Source organism: Pseudophryne corroboree, chromosome 8, assembly GCF_028390025.1.
Source record: "Pseudophryne corroboree isolate aPseCor3 chromosome 8, aPseCor3.hap2, whole genome shotgun sequence".
NCBI lineage: Eukaryota > Metazoa > Chordata > Amphibia > Anura > Myobatrachidae > Pseudophryne > Pseudophryne corroboree.
Genome location: NC_086451.1, coordinates 480761800 through 480780308, shown reverse-complemented (window position 1 = coordinate 480780308; position 18509 = coordinate 480761800). Strand labels below are relative to the sequence as shown.

Here is an 18509-nt window from a genome sequence, read left to right as displayed (position 1 = left end):
CGGCTTACACAAACTGCCATTAACGTCTGCACAGGAACCGTGGTCAAAATAAAATTATCATTAGTAAATCTACAAACAAGGATCACACTACTCTGTTATACTTCTGCATCGAGGGAATAATCAATATATATATATATATATATATATATCTGCCTCATTGTGATCTCATCATCTTTCCAGGTCAATTCTTCAAGTCCGTTTCCCGAACAGAAGCACGGCCGCCACTTTTCAAGCGAATCCACCTACTCCCATTCCTCTGCGGAAGAATCCAGGCCGGATGGCCTCGGCAGTACCCACTCCTCCGGGTGCCGGCCCACCTACAGAGAGAGGCGCTCCTGGCAAGATCTAATAGAGACTCCTCTGACCAGTTCTGGGCTTCACTTCCTCCAGACGGTCCCCCCGGATGCGGAGTACGTAGCCGGGCGAACCGGAATGTCCCCTGAGAGGAGGAAACAAGCCACGCTGCCGGTCCAGAGGCGCCACAACCACGAAAGAGATGGCCCCTTCCCTCTGGCAGAGTGCCCCAGGGGGCATGCCACCCATGCCAGGATGGAGAAGCAGCGCAGTCAGAGCTTGCCAAGGAACAGGGACGCTAGAGGGAAATCCCGCAGCAAGAACGCCGGGCTATTGGAGGAGAAGTCGGAAGTGGAGTTCCTGAAGCAGAAGGCCGGCAATTCCATCAAAGAAGGTACTGACCATTAAATGTCTTTTGTGTAAACCTGCTGGGGAACTACAAGTACCTGCATGCCCCCTCATGCCATAGACTATTCATATGATCCCATCTTCTGCGGGAGAAAATGTTGCAGTGCTGGAATATTATAGATTGCCAGATTTAGGTACCAGGTCTACACAGTGCGTCCTATAGCGGAAATGATCTTTAGGGCTACGGCTCCTGTTTACGAGACATTCGTCTGCAAGAATGTGGACAAATTTGGATAAATGAAACTATTCAAAATATGAAAAGGCTGCAATAATATAGGATTAGCGACGTCTCTTGTAAAATGTGTTTAGTATGGATCGGTGCTAAGAAATGTCCCACTTCTGCTCCAGACAGCAAGAAAGACAACGGCTCAAGCACAGACGGACTGCAGGAGCTCTACAGAACCCTGGAACACGCCAGCCTATCAGCATTCGGGGAGCAGCGACCTTCAACCAAGCAGGAGTTCCGGAGGTCATTCATAAAACGGTGTAACGACCCCGTTATCAACGAAAAGCTTCATCGTATTCGGGTCTTGAAAAGCACTTTAAAAGTAAGTGCTACATTGTCACTATGGGGGCATTCTGAGTTGTTCGCTCGCTAGCAGGTTTTAGCAGCCGTGCAAACGCTATGCCGCCTCCCACTGGGAGTGTATTTTAGCTTAGCAGAAGTGCGAACGAAAGTATCGCAGAGCGGCGGCAAAGTTTTTTTGTGCAGTTTTAGAGTAGCTCAATACCTACTCAGCGCTTGCGATGACTTCAGACTGTTCAGTTCCTGTTTTGACGTCACACACCCACCCTGCGTTCACCCAGCCACGCCTGCGTTTTTCCTGGCACGCCTGCGTTTTTTCGAACACTCTGCGGCCAGCAGTGCGACTGAAAAGCTTCGCTAGACCCTGTGTGAAACTACATCGGTCGTTGTAATAGTACGTCGCGCGTGCGGATTGCGCCGCATGCGCAGAAGTGCCGTTTTTTATCCTCATCGCTGCACAGCGAACGAATGCAGCTAGCGATCAACTCGGAATGACCCCCAATATTACACAGAAGGGAGCTATTATATTGTTGACCAAACATCTGTGTTGGGGCATTGATTCGCCAGTGTATGGAACCCACTAAAGTAATGATTGAGGCTCAGATTTATCAAGCCTTGTAGAGTGATAAATTACACGGGGATAAAGTACCAGCCAGTTAGCTCCTAACTGTCAATGTTACAGACTGAGTACTAAGGGGCTCCCAGTGTGAATGATAAAATGCGTTGCATATGATAAATGGTGCCCCAGCCAATCAGCTGTCAATTGACATTTTTCAAACACATGACAGTTGGGCGCTGATTGGCTGGAGCACCATTTATCATATTCAACAAGTTTTATCATTCACAACAAGCTTTATCACTCATTGATAAATAGGCCCCTTAGGATAGAACCAGCCAGTGACCCCATCTGTGAAAGCCGCCATTTTGTGGCATATGTCATGTGACAGCCTATCGATTTATTAGTAGGCTAAGCATTGCTCCATCCCACAAAATGGCTGTCTCCCTGTTCTACACGCATACACATTTGTAAATGTATAATTTGCTTTCCAATACAGGCAAAAGAAGGGGACCTGTCAATCATAAACTGTCTTCTAAACGACCCAGCTTTGACGTCCAAAAAATTCAAAGACTGGAAGCAAAAAAACATTGAGTTCTTCATGGATATTTGTGAGTATAGCGGAACCCTGAAACCTCAGAACGGTGCCTCAGAACTCGCGGCACCGGCCCCCCAGCTCACGCACACACATTCATTCATTGAAACGCATGTCTGACCGGGAGCAGCGCCACAGGGACAAGCTGATGGCGCCCTGGAAGAAGCACTGTCTGTTTTGTACATAATGTAATCAAATGGACTGTACATAGATTGGATAAGACGTTAGAGCCACAGGATGCCTATGACATTGCATGAACAAGCCAGTATTCTTAGTTGGTCTTTATTTTTTACTTTGCTGTTTGTATCAGAATCTGCAACATGGAATTATTACGGAGTTTCTAAGCGCCCATTACCTACGCACAGTGGAGCCATTAGGTGTGTCTGGTGCCCGCGGCAATGTAATGGGGGTCTTAGAGGGCTGCACAAGGCTTCAGAAGCACTTGGCCAGCCGCCCATGACTTGTCCGTGTCACAAACATGACATAACCACATAGGATGCCTGGCCGTGTTCCAGTGTAGCCGTTCATGTTGGGCCGTCTAACAGGTAGCATGGTAGTCCACAAAACGCCTGTCTCCACTGCGTGCAGGTGATCGGTGCCCTTTACGTACTGTATAAAGTCATGGACTCCACGCGTTTTATATATTTAGATATGCAAGCGCTGTCTGCATTGGACACTGCATCTATGTATATAAAATGATACATGATAGTCAAACCTTACAATACTATAAACTATTTCTGGTCTGTCACACCTGACTAGCAGATACAATAGCATTTCGGTCATCACTCTTCACCATTGTTACATTTTGTAATTAAGAACTCCTAGCAGTAGAGGAAGACAAGGTTCCAGGCTAAACAGAAACGGCTCAGCCCCTTAGTGCCTTAAGATGTGTATTGTGCATCCTGCAAACAGCGGTTTCCTTGTAAGAAAGAGAGCTTGGGACATGCACCACCAGGCCAGGACATCTTCAGGACTTGTGACTAACTGTTATTGGGATGCGTCATCTAAGGTGGCTTTCAGTCAACTCCAGAGCTCTCGGGACCTGAACGGACTTGTATTAATGATAGTAGTCATTGCAGGATGATCGATCTATCCACTGTGATTCTAACGCCACTAGCCTGTGACTTAAGTCATTTACGATACTATTGCACCAGAGACTGAATGCGAAATGCAGCAGCCCCGTCACTCCCACTGGAAAGTCAATTTTCTGTTTGCGAAACGCGTTAGTGCAGCCAGACACGAGGAGCAAGGTGAAAAAAAATCCAATACGTACAATAACAGTGGGCGCTGCTCACGTGGTTCTTCCAACAATTGTAATGTTTACTGCTTATAGTCGAGGTCTGTCTCTTGTTAACTGTCAGCTCTTTGCGGCACGTCACATGTGTTACTTTCAAGGGCAATCCTTCACTGTTGTCACACGCCAGTAGAAATGCATACGGTATTCTGTAACACGTACTGTGGGGACAGCGCCGCGGTGACATGCAGATAGTTGTAGGAAGGGCGTGGAGTGGACGGACTGAGATTACTCATTATGACGTGCAGGTTAGGTCATACGATGTGAATAGCAGACTCTACAAGGCACTTGAATTTTAATGGCATGTATAAAAGTGGAGAATAATGTATAAGGTGGAGTTACGAACAAAAATCTATTTTATTTTATTTGGCGATTTAAAGGTAGAAATGTTTACAAGAAAAACACTAAACCAGACTCGGAACCCGGCTCTCCCGATACGTAGGGCGTGTCTGTTCTATTCATTACCTAGCCCTGATCCATTTACTCCGGAAAGCAAATCACCGTCCAAATATCATTTTTATTTTGCAACAAATACCTGACGCGTTTTACATTATGTCCACTTTTATTCATGCCGTCATTCTATTTTAAAGAAAATATATTTTTATATATATTTATTGAATAAAAGAGGGTGTCCACCTAGGTTTTTTTTTTTTAATAACAATAATAATAATAATAATAACTCCCTAATGCCCAATGGGCACATTCACCAACATCTCTCCCATTCTACGGAACCAATGAAAGTAGACCGTTATACTAGTTGTTATGGCGCGGTCACGTCTCCTGCCTCCACCACTATTATTCTGCCAGCCTAAGGATGGGGCACCAAGGTCTGACGTAGAGACCACCAGTCTGGATCTGTGGCATGCGGACCATAGTGATGGTATAACCTCCTTTATATACAGCTGATATCACTATTATATATAAAGCCAACACCTATATATGTCCTTAATAATGGAAATGTAAAAGTACTTTAGAATAAGAACAGGGCGGATTATCACCGTGCATGGGATACTTGTGTATTATATTGCTGATAATATAACCCCACAGTATTCATTGTTGTAGATTATAGGAATATTTGATTTCCCAGGAGATTAAATCATTTTCTTTTATAAAGGGGACAGAATTCGGAGAATTTAAATATCCTTATAAACTTCATCATGGGAAGTGTTATTCACTGTAGTGCTGGGTAATATAATGGACTGACGGCAGCATTAGGTTCCAGCGTTAGGTTATATATAGTGAGAGCGCGGTATATTAGTTATAATTTATTGCAGTATATCTCAGTGTTCACTAGTAATCCAAAATGGATTTCTCAGGTTAATCCCGTATCCCTGCACCTGTAACCTGTAGCAGACCAGCCCTCGCTGTGTCCACTCGCTGATCTTCTCCGATTTATACGCCAATCTCTGTAAGGCGACGGACGCCAGGACGCTGACAGCATCTAAATGCACAATGGCAGCTGATGGTGGGGTTTGCAGACCTAAACCTAATAGGACTCTTCTCGTTTGTCCTCCCAATTACCAAAACATTGCGTTCCACATTACTCCTAAATGCTCCTAGGCTTTTCCCTCGGCAGGTCACTGTGATTACTACGCTGTTCCCGGGGAACGCCGAACGTTTATTCTTTGCTACCCATTACACTTCTCATTGCCATCCAAACACTTGGTCCTCGATGGGACGTTTTGAGTTGGACGAGTCACTGTGATTAAAGGAAGGATTACCACTGTTAGTTTTGGATGCAATTTGGGCACGCTTGTCTTTCGAGGAGTCAGCGCCTTGCGTACAAACCGCTGACGGAACTGGTGTCTCAGTGTATTCTGAGGATGACTGCTCCTAGGCTGTTGGCCAACCAAGGACACACTCATACCTCCGCATCATCAGCACCCATCGGTCCTAAACTGGGGATGTAGTCCAATACACATAGGAACAGCAGGTGTCTGCTTTACTCCTGGACTAGGAATTAATGTACCTTTTCGGCAAAGGGTTGCCAAATCTGCACATACCGGAAGCTGCGAGTACCGGCAACTCCGAGTCCTGTAAATATTTCATCTTCCTGTAAATATATATAGGCACATATATAACTGAATATTTTTTATAAATTATATAACTCCGTATTACCACGGGCAGAATGTGACACACCGAGGGGACAATACTGATGTACAGTATATTATCGCAGTTATTTATTTGTTCTATATGTAGCAAGTTCATAAATAAAAAAAAAAAAAGGAAGAAGAGAACATTTTGTTAACAAATAATAAACTCAGTTTGCAAAACCCATTGCATAGAGGCAGCTCCGCACTGACCTTTTATTCCTTTGTAAATGTTACGCAGCGTTTATTTAACCGCACCAAAAAAAAAAAAAAAGAAGTTTCATTGCACATGGATTACACAATTAAACACGTGACGCACTGTACTCCGGGGATACTATGTGACTCTACACTGACTGCATTACAGGGAACGCAATGTTTTCTCACCTGCAAATACAGGCTGACTCTTCCATATCAGAAGGATCTGGGGGTTTTCTGTATTGGAATATTTGCATCCCATAATGAGAAATCTGCGGATAGGACCCAAATCTATACACAAATGCATTTATGTTTCATATATACCTTACACACGTAGCCTGAAGGGCATTTTATACAATATTTTTGTCCATTCTGTGCGTTGTTATACAAGTTTGTGTACATTGGGTTTAATTCATGTCTGTATGCTAATGTCTACACAATTGCGTTATTCTAGGTTAGGCACCTTAGTGTGCAGTGCGATTGCGGCACATCCTGATAATCGCTCTGTTGGAAAATATCGGAATTGCGTACAAACATTAAAGCCCATTGAACCATCAGAAAGCAAAGGTGCCGCAATCCAAGTCATGCTCCGTGGGATTTTCGGACATGGGAGACCTCAGTTGCCCTCCTGCATTTACAGTATATGTGTATCTAGTATAATAATATACATCGTATGTGATACAGAAATATAATGCACATCTTATATAAGATATTTACATTAGGGAGTGCATTATTCATGATAATACACACTTCCTAATAAACGATTTATAGAAATCCCTCCTGTGATTGGCTCTACAAGTTCCGCAGCCTCTCCAATCTGACTGTTACAGAGTCTGTACATCGCAAGTTACCAGGCGGCAGACGCTCGTAGTCCACTTTACCCCCTAAGGTGACATATTACCATTAAATAGAATATTACAATAAATAGTTATCTTCTTACTATAGGAAGAATTGTCTCTGGGCCTGATTTGAAGTTGGGAATAAATTAAGAAAGAGCAAGTGAAGACCCCCATACGCCTGCCTGCCATCTCCCCTATTCCCCGGTCGGCTACCCTCAATGAACGGTGTTCCGTCTGGGATTCTGGGAAAATCTTCATGTTAAAAATCCCTGATTTGCGAAGCAGATCAGAGAGTCGGGATTTCGAAACTTGTTGAATATTCCCATTTTCCCGATCCAGGTATGGGGGGGGAATTGTTACAATGGGTCGCAGAGTTATGGGGTCTTACCTGTGCACCTAGACAAACCACGCTGCAATGCAGGTGCAAATACATGTATTATTTTTGCATGCAGGATAAATACTGGCTGCTTCTGCATGTAGCCCACAAATCCTGGACAGCTTATTCTTACACTGCAAGTTAGATTTCAGTTTGGCCACACCCCACCCAAATATACATCTCTCTGCGCATTTTAAATACGCCCCCCTGCAGTGCCTCATGGTTTTACCAAGGTGCGAAGCTGCCTGCTCTTTCCTACTTTACTCCCAAATCAGAATCAGTTCCTAAAATACTATAAGGGGCAAATGTATCAAAGCTTAGAGAGAGAGACAAAGTATCAGCCAATCAGCTTCTAACTGCCGCGTTACAGGCTGAGCTGATTGGCTGGTACTTTATCTCTCTCTACTTTAGGGCTGATTCAGCTGTAGCTGGAGTTGCAGCAGTGATCTCACTAATATGGTAACGCAGCGTTACGCCTCCCTCTGCATTACTGATCCGAGCTGCATCCAAAGGCACAGGATTGGACCATAAAATTACTGACAGTCTGATGCCGTAATAAGACCGACATCGCAGAGCCGAACATCGGTACTTTGCATCATGTGCCGCAACTACAACCAGAGCTGAATCAGGCCCACTATCTCTCTCCAATCTTTGATACATTTCCCCCACACACACACTCCACAAAGTAGCAACAACTGAAAGTAATGTTATACAGATCTACAGAGAATATTGTGTGTCCAGACATAAAGTAGAATATTAATAAAAAATTGCAGATTGTAATATAAAGACAAACATTTATAGGTGGCTGCAAAGTGGGTATGACGCCAGCTGGCGTTAAGGGAACGGACAGATATGCGAGATTGCAGAACAGGGAACTTTATGGCGGCGACAAGCTGTACGGCTGGAAGGCAGCGCGGAGGTGTGAGGGGTCTGTCGCATGTAGGCAAAGGTCACACAAATGCGTCTTGTTCATGCTCTAGACGTGCTGAGCCCCTCCAGGTAGCAGTCATCTGTAATGGTCCACGGTCACCTTGAGTTTTGATTACAGCCATTTAATGATGATCCCACAAAACGATTTCGCTCCCAAATATTCATCTTTTAGTCTACAATCAGCATTTTATTACAGCACCCCCAGGCCAAAAGTTTTTTATTGATAAATTCAGAAAAAAATATAAATGTATGTAAATTGTGCCTACCTGTCGCCCTTAGGGTCAGTTATGTGGCGGGGGCAGGGCTGCGCTCACCTGTCGCCCTTAGGGTCAGTTATGTGGCGGGGGCAGGGCTGCGCTCACCTGTCGCCCTTAGGGTCAGTTATGTGGCGGTGTACAGAGCTGTGTTTCCAATTGTTCACATATTTTAAGATTGGCAGCCGCCAGCTCTGGTTTTGCCAGTCACCTTGACGGTAAATAATTTGATTTGGTCCTGGGGCACCCCTACAAGTGCCTCAAACCACCCCAGGGTGTCACAGCACCCAGCTTGGGAACCACCGGTCTACATGATGCAGATTTCATCACAGTATAGTTATACTGACCGCTCAGAGCCACTGGCACCTTTGTGCCCTTATCACTTGGGGGTCCCCTGAAAGCAGCCGCACAAAGGACGCATGACCGGACAATAGGACATTTCCCAAAAATGTCACCGAGTTTATTCAAGGTTTTTTATTTGCAGATCACAAAACATTAACAAGAAAACAGAACAGAAAATCCAGAGCGCAATGAACTTGTTCCTCGATTTGGAACCCATAACACTGACCTTTACCGACCGCTATGGCGGGAAGACGCTGAAGAAGACATACGGGTAAAGGAGGATACAATGCTGGAAAGACTATTGGCCCCATGTATACAGGGGCAAGGGAGGTGGCTGAGACCCAGGCCCATTACTGCCTGGGGCCCAGCAGGAGAGGACAATGAGTGACACTTTATATCCTCCAGGTCAGAGAACAGAGTTTGGGATATTGCCCCTTGGTGAGGGCCAGAATCGGGGCACTTTGAATAAAGGGGCATTTGCATATGGCCCACAATTAAATGAATAATGGAGCCTGAATAAATTACCCCGATCTCAGCCCCCTGGTGTCATAGGAAGAGAGACCCCTTGTGGAAATATTTCAGTCGTACCCCTTACCGTTACCAAGCCTGAACATACCAAGTCCCTCCTGTGTTGTTGGCTCAATGCCAGTCCGTGTACATGTTTCTTTGGGGTACAGCGGCAAGTTCCCCAGCATGTTTTACAATGGGGCTTGTGAACCCTCTATTATAGGTGACCCAGTGTCTGACATATAATGTATGTAGCCACATTAGCAGGTGCCATGTACACTCACTCACATCTGCTATCCTGGCAGAACCAACTGTGCCCAGGCAACCGAATGTCATCTAATGCCAGGAAAGGGTATCATTTATATGCTAGCTAACGGGGAGATTTATCAAATCCTGGAGAGATAAAGCAGTTGTCCATAGCAACCAACCCGATTGTGTCATTTTACAGGCTGCGCTGTATAAGTGAGTTATTGGTTGCTATGGGCAACTTCCCCGCTTTATCTCACTTCAAGATTTGATAACTCTCCCCCGGCATAAGACGCTGTTAACCATTTGATTTTAGTTCTGTAGTTATAGCAGATAACTAATTTTTCTACCATTTCTCAATAGCATAATATTATTTATACATGGTAGAATGAGCCCCCTGTTGTACATTATAATGATATTGTGACTCACAGAGGAGAACATACAAAGCTCCGTGGCCACACGCCTTGTAATATCCAGAATAATGTAAAGCAGAGGCTGCGTCATTCCTGGTAATATCCAAATCCCCCTAATGAGCACTGAAGCCTTGCCCTCTGAGCTTACACTCTGTATTATTTACAAGCGTTCCTTCCTATATTATTAAGCTGACTTGTGTATTATATAAAGGTACTGCCTCTCACAGAATAAATGGCTATCTACACTGGTGTCTTCCTTTCTGATGGGTCATTATTGGTCCAGCTTATCTGCAGCCCGGGCACAGACAATGCTGAAGGTTTATTATTTTACACCATTGTCTCTACGTCGTGTCTGTGCCTCCGCTTTCCAACATGGCACAAACACATCATTCCTGTGCTGCCAGGCCACACACCCCTGCGCTGCCAGGCCACGCACCCCTGCGCTGCCAGGCCACGCACCCCTGTGCTGCTGGGTGTAGCTTCTCAATACAAAGTAACTGTGTGTGAGATGTGTGTATCATCGCCTGGAGGCTGTGGCCCACACAATGCCACAATGTTGTGATGTTGTAGCTTTTCATGCAACAGGAGGTTAAATTGCACTAACACACACACACACACACACACACACACACACACATATAGGTGACTCTGTTGCGTGGTTTCGCTGCCATAGGCGGCCAATATGTAATTGCAAAAAATGTATGTTTTACACGGAGTGTTGTATTGATGCATAACTTTATGAAAGGGGTCAGTGTCTCCTAATCCCAGGAGCAGGGACGGATCTAGACTTTTCTTTAGGGGGGGCGATTTACTGTTTAATCTTGACTCCTCCCTCTACAAGTCCCAACTCCTCCCATCTGCAATCCTAACTCCTCCTCCTCTCAATTCTGACTGAACTTTTTGAGTGAGACTGAGATGGAGCTTTGTGATTGTTCTTTGTACATGTGACTGTGCTATGGGGTAATTGTATTTATTAGCCCTAGTACCCACACACCAGCAATTGAGGGGCAAATGCTCTGTAACCCTTGCTTTCCTGGCTCCTCCATGCTGCTGTGGTATAAGCTGCAGCACATCGTTTTGCCTCAGGCTCTCCCCGGAGAGCTCTCTTCTGCTCAAAAGTGGGCATGGCTATGACTGTGTTAGGGGGGCGGTCGCCCCCTTCGCCCCCCCCCCCCCCCCTAGATCCGGCCCTGCCCAGGAGCTTACACTCCAAAGCCGGTGTGCAATGCATAAAGTGTATTTCAGTTTACAGTCTGGCAGCGAATATGAGATTTCTTCTTGGAGCCGCTGAGTTTTTCCGCTGTATATAACATGTTCCATATTCCTGCAGCAATAGATTTTATAAAACCAAACCGCGCAGGACTGTTTGGTCCTGCAGTACAGACGTGTCCCACTAGATGGGGCTGTTTCTGTTTACTCTCTGTGATTATGTACAGTATGTACTCAAAGGCAGAACTGTTATTTTATAGACATTCAGACAATATTCAGGGGTCGGGGAAGGGGGTTATTTATTGAACATATTGTGAAGAGAGACGTATCTGCGTGTGGCGAATGGCGTGGGACTACGCATGTACTTCATAATGTTTTTTGTTTTAAAAAAAGACAGGCAAAACATTTCCCCCGATCCCTACAGCGCAGCGCAACCTTCACTGAGTTACTGTTTCATAGAGTTGTTTTCACATTTATTATCAATATTATTATTATTTTGATACGTTACCATACCGACTGTGTAATCAATAAAATAATTAAAGGGGAGCAAATAGTGTGTTATTTTCTTGGCAATGGACCTTTCACTATGGTCATTCCATGTATGTATGTAAAGGTTTATTTCTGCGGTGGCACTAAATGTATTCCAGCGACTTACTGTACAAAGGCGCAGATGACAGAAGGCGATGATGATACATAAGGATTCCTGGCGTTACACTTTCAAAGCAATGATACAATAACAGAAAAGAACTCTACTTGTCTCACAGCTCCATGGATACGCTGGGAGGGGATCTCTCAGGTTAGTGTAAATGTGTGGAAGATGTAAGGGGGGAGAGCGTCCTGCCACAAAAGGGCGTGACCTTTCCCAATCTGGTTCTGGCTGATTACGGATTTTGGGGGGTATCCTATTAGCCGTGATATCGCAATTTCACGATAAATGATTGCACATGGCATACAGTTAATTCGGTATCCTATTATTGGCGATAGGTCTCCATAGGGTTTATGGCAGATTTCTCTTCAAAATCCCTATGTTAAGCTAAAAATGTCACGATTTGGGTGAGAACCCCTAGGACACCCTGAATGACTAAGTAGGCACGCAAACGTTTTTAATTATTTTTCATTAGCCAATAATGACATGTCATTTTTGGGGTCAAAAAATGCAAAGTGATGGAAATTGGGGTACAAGGTATGGGATAGGTGTATTGGGATGCGTTATGATGGGACATGTGTATTTAAGCTTGCAGGTGGGAGTAATCGGTCTGTTTCCACTTTTTTTTTTTAAGTCCCCTAAAATCACCCAAATATATACCCATTTATATGTGCCCCAAATGTATTGAGAGCACTTATTTTGCTGGAATAGCTTTCTATAATTTTTGTACATTTACAAAAAATGTTTTAATTGCACCAATTAGTTATATTATAGCCATTACTAGACTTCTATAATGTTTTCCTATGATAGTTTGTCTTTTTGGGGGTACAGGCAGATTTCCCCACTTTCTCCTATACTTATCACCGCTTTTGGCGGCTAGAATTATCTTGCGAATCCCATTATCACGGATTTGGAATAGGATAAGTTCGATAAATGGGAGAGCGCAGGCTGCGATAACACCATTGGTCAGGAGATAGGTGCGATAACATTAGCCGCGATCGTGGAACGCATGATCGCAGCTAATAGGATACCCCCATTGTCTATCTTTTATTCGTTTATTATTAGTATTATTATTATTATTATTGTTAATAATATTATTAATGTTTATAGAGTGCCATACAGAAGTACTACACATGGCAGACACAAGTCATGTACACTGACATAGGGGTAACATGGGACAGGAAATAAGACCCAATGCGGGTAATGTAATGTTAGTAGTAATACAATGGTTTATTACAAGGATAAGCCTGGGAAGCAGAATGCAGGCAGCACTGTTGTGTGGGGATGTACAGATGGCTCCATGTTTATCTTGACCTTTAATAGGATTAATTGAGCCAGGGCAGTCGGACTTAATCCCCTGCTGTAATGACTTAATCCCCTGCTGTATTGTTCTCTGTATTGTATTGCAGCTGAGAACAATAGATGAAGGGTTTATGTTAATAAACCATGTTGTGCCTAGACGCAGCAAACTAGCCAAGATAAGCGTGGACCCATCTGTAGCTCAGGCTTTGATGAAACATTGGAGGCCAGGGGAGAGCATCGGTGATTGTACGAAACGCGTGGGTACAGCATGGGTGAATTCTTGGTGGCGGGAATGAGAGGCGCATATCACCCAGACGGTAAGTCTGTGTTCATTGGCTGAGTAGAAGGGGGTGGAAGAAAGTGTGGAGGGTTGAGGTGTAGGGGGCAGGAGGAGAGGGATAAAGGAAGAACTAGATTCTGTAGCAATAGGGAGCCAGTGGAGGCATTGGCAGAAGGAGAAAGTAGGCGCAGCGTGTCCAGAGATAACTATCGATGGGAAAGCCAACACAAGAAGCCTGCAATAGTCCAGGTGAGAGATGATTACTGAGCGGATCTCTGTTTCGGTAGTGTTGAGGGAGAAGAAAGTCTAATTCTTGCTATATACCAAAGACAGAAATGGCAGGATGTGGTAGAGAGGGAGGAAATCAGGATAATACAGACTCGGCTGACTTGAGAAACTGAGGAACTGCGGCATTGTCACCTGTGATGGAGTGGTGGAGACATCAGGTGCGGCCACACCAGGCTGGCTTTCCCTGACGCGGTCGCATCCGAGGCAACTAGTCAGAAACGCCGGCTGTGCGGCTGCTGGAAGAGAATCTGTCAGCAGCTGCCGCTCACAGAAGGACCTCCAGGCCCCTCTGCTTTATGGTTGCCGCCCCCCAGTGCCTGCCGTGCAGCCGATCATTGCTCATCAGGCAGTCTGGCGACACCCCACCCCATGGCTTCAGAGATCATCAGCCACAGGGTATAATGTAAAGTCACGATGGTCAAAATGTTCTGATTATCAGTGGACCGATATATCGGCTATCGATGGTAAAACTGATGTACAATTTTTGAGCGGTTTATGAAAAGATGATTAGCCAGTTACATGGTTAATGAGGGAGGGAGCAGACTTTCCTCAGTCGTGTTCAGCTGTGCAAAAACATCTTTACAGGAAACGGGTCAGTTTAGAGTTCCATGGTTGTCCCTTGAATAAGGGGAAGTGAGGGAGGAAAGATTGGTGGCAGTAGTGTCCAAGGGGTTCTCAATGAGGATGCTGAAATTGTCCAGGATGAGAGAGGAAAGCTCAGAGGACAAATGGTGGGGAAGCCTGGTAGCACAGTTGTCCAAGAAGCAGGAAACCAGTCCCGGAAGACGAATATGCCATGAGGGTGGACAAGGATGGACAGATGAATAGAGTGGACAGTAAAGAGCCTGCAGAGGTTTTGGGGTGCACACAGAGGGTGTTCAGTAGCCGCTAACATGAGTGAGTAGGCAGTGGTGATGGAGGAGACTAGTCATGATGGAGAAGATCCTAGTCACCGGGGTGGTGAAGGCTGGAGATGGAGCAACCAGAAGTTGCAGATTCAGTCCAAAGTGTGGAGAGTGGTGGAGGCATCAGCATGAGTGTGCAGAAAAGCCGGAAGAAGTGCTCACTGAGAGTTCTGTCTGAGAGGACTCAGACTGATTTATACAGGAACCGGACTAGAACTGGAATGTGCTGGTACCGGGGTAGAATTGGTACATGCTGGATCCGGTATATGCTGGGAGCGGTGAATACAGGGATCGGGCTGGAACTGGTGAATGCTGGGACTTGCTGGAACCGGTATAGAGTCAGTGGGTGCTAGGATGACACAGCACAGGAGTCCATAGGCAGGTCACTAACACAGAGAAGCCCTGCAGATCTGTGAATGACAACAAAGCACTGACATCAACAATTGCTTTTGCAGAATCTTTATACCCCTGGGTGACAGCCGATTGGCTGGGAGTGTCATGTGACCACAGACTGGCTTCCAGTTGGTATTTGACCAATCACCTGATCCAAACTGTCATGGCTGTGTCTAGCTCCAATTCTGGAGGAAACTCTGGTCTGGAATCCACTACCAACTTGCAAAAGGGATTGAGACAAAACCACCATAACTCTGCGTTTCAGGTCTAACACTTCCAGCTGGACACTAACTCTGCAGTAATCAGGAGTCTGCAAGCTCCAGAGTCAGAGAATCCTCAAAAACACTGTCCAATGACAGAAACATCAGCTGTGTATCCGCCTCTTAACCAGGCCCTCTGTATACCTGCCGTTCAGGAGATGCAGGGGGTAAGTCTGCAGGTAGGGACAGCGGATTGGAGTGACATCATAGTGCACTGTTCGGGGGTCATGATGACACAACGCTGTATTGCAGGCCTCCAGCGCCGCATGATTCTCCATCACCAATCAGCAGTGGTCACCACTGTGCCCTCATCCCCACGCACCAGCTCTCCCATCCAGGAGACCTGCAGACATTCTTGGAGTTCCGGAAGGTAAAACATGTACCCACAATACATCTCTCATGCCCCACTAATTACCATCTACTGGTAGGGGTGCAGAGAGGAGGAGGGGTGTGGGTATTGCACCAGGTAGAGCACGTTCTACACATTGCGCCAGGCAGAGTACGTTATACACATTGCGCCAGGTAGAGCACGTTATACACATTGCGCCAGGTAGAGCATGTTATACACATTGCACCAGGTAGAGCACATTATACACATTGCACCAGGTAGAGCGCGTTATACACATTGCACCAGGTAGAGCAAGTTCTACACATTGCGCCAGGTAGAGCACGTTATACACATTGCACCAGGCAGAGCACATTATACACATTGCACCAGGCAGAGCACGTTATACACATTGCACCAGGGAGAGCACGTTATACACATTGCACCAGGTAGAGCACATTATACACAATGCACCAGGTAGAGCACATTATACACATTGCGCCAGGTAGAGCACGTTATACACATTGCGCCAGGCAGAGCACATTATACACATTGCACCAGGCAGAGCACGTTATACACATTGTGCCAGGTAGAGCACGTTACACACATTGCACCAGGTAGAGCACGTTACACACATTGCACCAGGTAGAGCACATTACACACATTGCACCAGGTAGAGCACGTTATACACATTGCACCAGGTAGAGCACGTTATACACATTGCACCAGGTAGAGCACGCTATACACATTGAACCAGGTAGAGCACGTTACACACATTGCACCAGGTAGAGCATGTTATACACATTCCAGCAGGTAGAGCACGTTACACACATTGCAGCAGGTAGAGCACGTTATACACATTGCACCAGGTAGAGCACGTTACACACATTGCACCAGGTAGAGCACGTTATATACACATTGCATCAGGTAGCGCACGTTATACACATTGCGCCAGGCAGAGCACGTTATACACAATGCATCAGGTAGCGCACGTTATACACATTGCGCCAGGGAGAGCAGGGGAGGGTTAGGGGGCTTAATGGGGGCTGTTGGGGTTCTGATGGACGAGATGTCGCTTTCGGTATACTAACCGCCGGCATCCCATCCATCGGCAAATAATACTGAACCCGTTCAAAGAACCAGGTACTATTAATGTTGCATGAGATGACTAATAAACAATAATGACGTCTTGTTTACCATCATGTTATTTAAATGAAGACACAGGAAAAATAATTTATTGTAATATATTAACACAATATATTACAATAATTTATTCATCCTGCGTCTCCATTTAAATAAGAGGATGGCAAACAAAAATACATTGTATATTGGTCACCTCCTGCTACATTAATTGTAGCCCTTGGTATTATATGGATAATTTTACTTTTATAATGCACTCACCCCCCTCTTCCCCTCCAGCACTCACCCAGGAGTTTCTTACTACCCAGCACCCACACACACCCGCAGCTGCTGTCTCTTACCACCCCACTCACACACACTCACTCAGATGGCCGCTGTCCCACTTCCCAAGTGCTCACCAGAAGCTGCTGTCTCACCACTGTAAGCTCACGAGCCGGCTCCTAACTCGATGCCCGGCGCTCAGCCGCAGCACGGACGAGTGAAGAGAGTGACAGCGCACGTGGGAGCAAGTGGAGGCGGAGCTAAAATGACTGGAGGACTTGAACGCTGTGTGCGGGCAGCCGAGCACAGGAAATTACTGCGGCTCCAACTTTAATGAACTTGTGCTCATGAGTAGAAGTTACAGTTGCGGCAGCCATGCGTGGGGGGAGAGCAGCCAATGAGGGGAGCAGCGGTCCCGGCATCCTAATCCACTCCTGTGTCTGTGTATATACAGGGTGGAATAAGGTATCAGGCAGAGGGTGAGTAATGAGGGTCCGGTTGCAGCGGGTGTATTCAGGACAGGTATGAGGACCCCACGGCCTTCCTGCAAAGTGACCAGTGCTGGGGGGAGGACACGTAGCCTGTGTCAGGGTTCTCTGTAAGTTGGATGGATGTGGGGTTTGCACCTTAATACATATGAGATCTGAGTGAACATCCATTAAGCAGCAGACTGGTTATGTCGCCATAAGGCAGAAGACACTGTACCCCAGGGCCCCCTCTGTCAGTGCCCCCCACCCCGGCCAGAGCACACTGATCTCACTAGCTCTCCCTCTTGTGCAGCAGAATCAGGCAGCCAACATGCGAGCAGGACAGTATACAGTGCAGGCAGAGACACAGGAGTATCAGGTTTCATGAGCTACCGACAGAGCTTCCTGATCAGAGGAGAGATAGGAGGGTGGAGAGAGCTGTAAGTGACACATGGATCCCAGATTCTCCTCCTTGTCTGGGTCCTGTGTAACATGTTATCTAATGAGAGCATTCATGTCTAGAGAGAGACACACAGAGAGAGTCCTCCTGAGTCCTGTCCCAGTGTGTAAGTAGCATAGTGACTGCTGCTATTCTTGCATGCGACAAGAAAAATTATAGATTTTCTCTTTTGTGTATTATAAAGTTAAGTTGTCTTTGTTCCACTATAACAAAATGTAATAAAATAGTTGTCTCTCAATTAGGTGGAGCTATAAACATTATCCAGGCATTATTACACTATTATATTAAATCTAATATACACCATTGGTTTAAATGTAATATGCACAATGTAATATACCCCCCGCTGTACCCTGTTTTAAGTGCCCTGGGCTAGGGTGGATAGGGATGGATAACCAGCCCGGGAAATTGATAGAAGCAGTCCTAATGGGGATGGGATCTGTCGAGGGGGTGGGGTCTGTTAAGGGGGGTGGGATCATTCCTCATATGTTGGATGCAGTTGCAGCCTCTTTGTGTCTTTTGCTGCAATTGCATCTGCGATGTCATGCTAACGCCACTACAATGCCCTTCCCTGCTGACCGTGCCCTGGATTCTCCATACAAGTAAAAGTACCAGCAACGCTTGGTCTGTCACCCCAGATGCAGCCGTAACCTGCCCAGCTACACTCATGTTTACACAGGCTTCACACCACAGTGAGGGAGCTATGCACCT

At 45.8% G+C, this 18509-nt stretch overlaps 1 protein-coding gene across 1 annotated transcript in view; it reads left to right on the top strand.

Annotated features, from left to right (window-relative positions):
* Positions 1 to 10110, top strand: part of LOC134949658 (connector enhancer of kinase suppressor of ras 2-like) — a 766590-nt gene extending 756480 nt beyond the window's left edge. Inside the window, exons 23-25 of the mRNA XM_063938397.1 lie at positions 181 to 688; positions 1051 to 1250; positions 2284 to 10110. Coding sequence (XP_063794467.1) covers positions 181 to 688; positions 1051 to 1250; positions 2284 to 2499 — 924 coding nt within the window. The 3' untranslated portion in view covers positions 2500 to 10110. The remainder of the gene's footprint in view (positions 1 to 180; positions 689 to 1050; positions 1251 to 2283) is intronic.
* Positions 10111 to 18509: the final 8399 nt, after the last annotated feature.